This window comes from Rhagoletis pomonella, unplaced genomic scaffold, assembly GCF_013731165.1.
Source record: "Rhagoletis pomonella isolate Grant_MI unplaced genomic scaffold, Rhpom_1.0 Rhpom_scaffold_22852, whole genome shotgun sequence".
Taxonomy (NCBI): domain Eukaryota; kingdom Metazoa; phylum Arthropoda; class Insecta; order Diptera; family Tephritidae; genus Rhagoletis; species Rhagoletis pomonella.
Genome location: NW_023481354.1, coordinates 1 through 1,992, shown reverse-complemented (window position 1 = coordinate 1,992; position 1,992 = coordinate 1). Strand labels below are relative to the sequence as shown.

Genomic DNA, 1,992 nt, shown 5'->3' with positions numbered 1-1,992 from the left:
TGTTTAGGTAGTACTCAAACACATTGTCCAATTAGCTTGGTTTTGACACAAGTTAATTTCTTACAATACTCAACCCCCTCCCCTTTAAAATGAGCTACATAATAAAATAAGTATGGTCACTCATGTGTTTGACGCACCCGGTTCGACACAAACTGCTTAAGAGTAGTGGGCGGCTTGCGTAGCCAACACAACACAATCCGAGAATCAGACCAGAGGTAACAAGGAGTATCTGTTAATCTCAAGGCAATACGTACGTTTTCGAGGGTAACAGCGAGCAGAAGTGCGGCACAAAGCTCCAGACGCGGGATCGTTTCTCCTTTAAAGGAGGCCACCTTGGTACGAGCCGTAAGCAGTGATACGGCTGAATGACCTTCCGCATCTGTGGCTTTAATATATATTACAGCTGCATACGCGACCGTACTGGCATCGCAAATTCCTAGCAGGATAGTAGCTCTTCCTTCAGCCATACCTAACCATCGCGGAATCCGGATTTTGTTTATTACGTCGAGCTCGCTGTAAAAAGCTACTCAGATGGTTTGAAGTTCATCTGGAAGTGGTTCGTCCCACGACAAGCCAGCAGCCCACAACCTTTGTATGAATATTTTTCCAGTAACAATAACTGGTGCCAGTATGCCGATAGGGTCGAATAGTTTTGCGACGTCACTTAGTACCCGTCGCTTCGTTAGAAAGCCTATGTTCTCTTTCAGATCTACCTTGAAAAATAGCTCATCACCTGCTGCATCCCATCGAAGCCCAAGTACAGTTGCTGTTGGTGATTCGATGGTCATCTCTACGTTAGAAGAACGGTTGCCAATCAAGCGTGCTAATATTTCACCACTACTGGAGTTCCATTTACGTAAACGGAAGTGGCCTTCAGACAATAGCGAAGTCACGTTGGCTGCAAGTTCAGTTGCATTTTCTTCGGTATCACAGCTGGTAGGAAAATCGTCGACATAAAAAGACGACAAGATCGCATCGCGTGCCGCTATCGATTTATTGACTATCAGCGACCACCTTGTAGTTGTCGTATGCGCATTGGTTGATTGCGCGGACCGCGTTGTAGGGACTGCAGCCGTACCATAAGTCACCGTTGTAAGGCGGTATATAGTGATGTCGTCGGTTGGGGACTCCCTCCTAATATTGTGATGAAAATCTCTATGCTAGGGTTTAACAAGTACCTGTCGAAACATCTTCTCAACATCGGCAGACAATGCGATGCGAAAGCGGCGAAAGCGATATATTATGTTAAGTAGCGGCTCTTGTATTGTGGTTCCTACCAACTGAACTTCGTTCAGGGAGACGCCGGTTGTAGTTCTCGCTGAGGCATTGAACACAACGCGAAACTTCCACATAACTGCATGATGCGGTATATAAAAGCCCGCTTCATTAACGTTCAATTGGTTTGCGCGCTCCATATGGCCCAGGTCTGCATATTCGCGCATAAAAACAATGTATTTCTCCCGGAGTTCACTATTTGCTGCCAGTCGCCGCTCAAGAAGGTAAACCTGTAGTAATGCATGAGTATAAGAGTCTCCCAAAGTCGGCGCATCAGGACGAAATGGAATGCACGCAACGTAGCGTCCGTCAGGTGTGCGAGAGTGGGTGTTACAAAAATTCTTTCGCATTCAGTTTCGACAACTTGACATAGGTCAGCACCAACTAGCACGTCGATATTACCGGGAATGCCGAATTGTGCATCCGCTAATTGAATGCTGGACAAGTGCTGCCACTGTGTCGTGTCAATGTACGTTGCGGGGATGACTGTTGTAATTGACGGAATGACAAGCGCAGTTATCTTCAGCGTAAAACTAGTATGGGCAGATTCTAATGTGAGCGAGACGCTACCACGAGCGCGAGCGGAAGAATGGGCACAAATTCCTTGGACAGGAATATCGCATTTACGTCTACGAAGAGATAAAGAATTAGCTAATTTATCTGTAACAAAACTTACCTGCAAACCCGGGTCACAGAGCACGCGCGCCATGCGTCGAG

General features: G+C 46.6%; 1 protein-coding gene across 1 annotated transcript; it reads right to left on the bottom strand.

Annotated features, from left to right (window-relative positions):
- Positions 1-527: 527 nt before the first annotated feature.
- Positions 528-1,415, bottom strand: LOC118732584. The gene is made up of 2 exons (XM_036461712.1): positions 1,189-1,415; positions 528-1,134 (listed from the first exon to the last, which is right to left on the bottom strand). Exons 1-2 carry the CDS (start codon positions 1,413-1,415, stop codon positions 528-530), a joined length of 834 nt encoding a protein of 277 aa, XP_036317605.1.
- Between the last annotated feature and the right edge of the window lie 577 nt (positions 1,416-1,992).

Bases quoted from the DNA above. Each gene is read 5' to 3' on its own strand.
- LOC118732584 (XM_036461712.1), bottom strand. From the start codon at position 1,415: ATGGAGCGCGCAAACCAATTGAACGTTAATGAAGCGGGCTTTTATATA. The intron at 1,135-1,188 runs GTTTCGACAGGT...TCACAATATTAG, and splicing joins TCTGCCGATGTTGAGAAGAT to GAGGGAGTCCCCAACCGACG.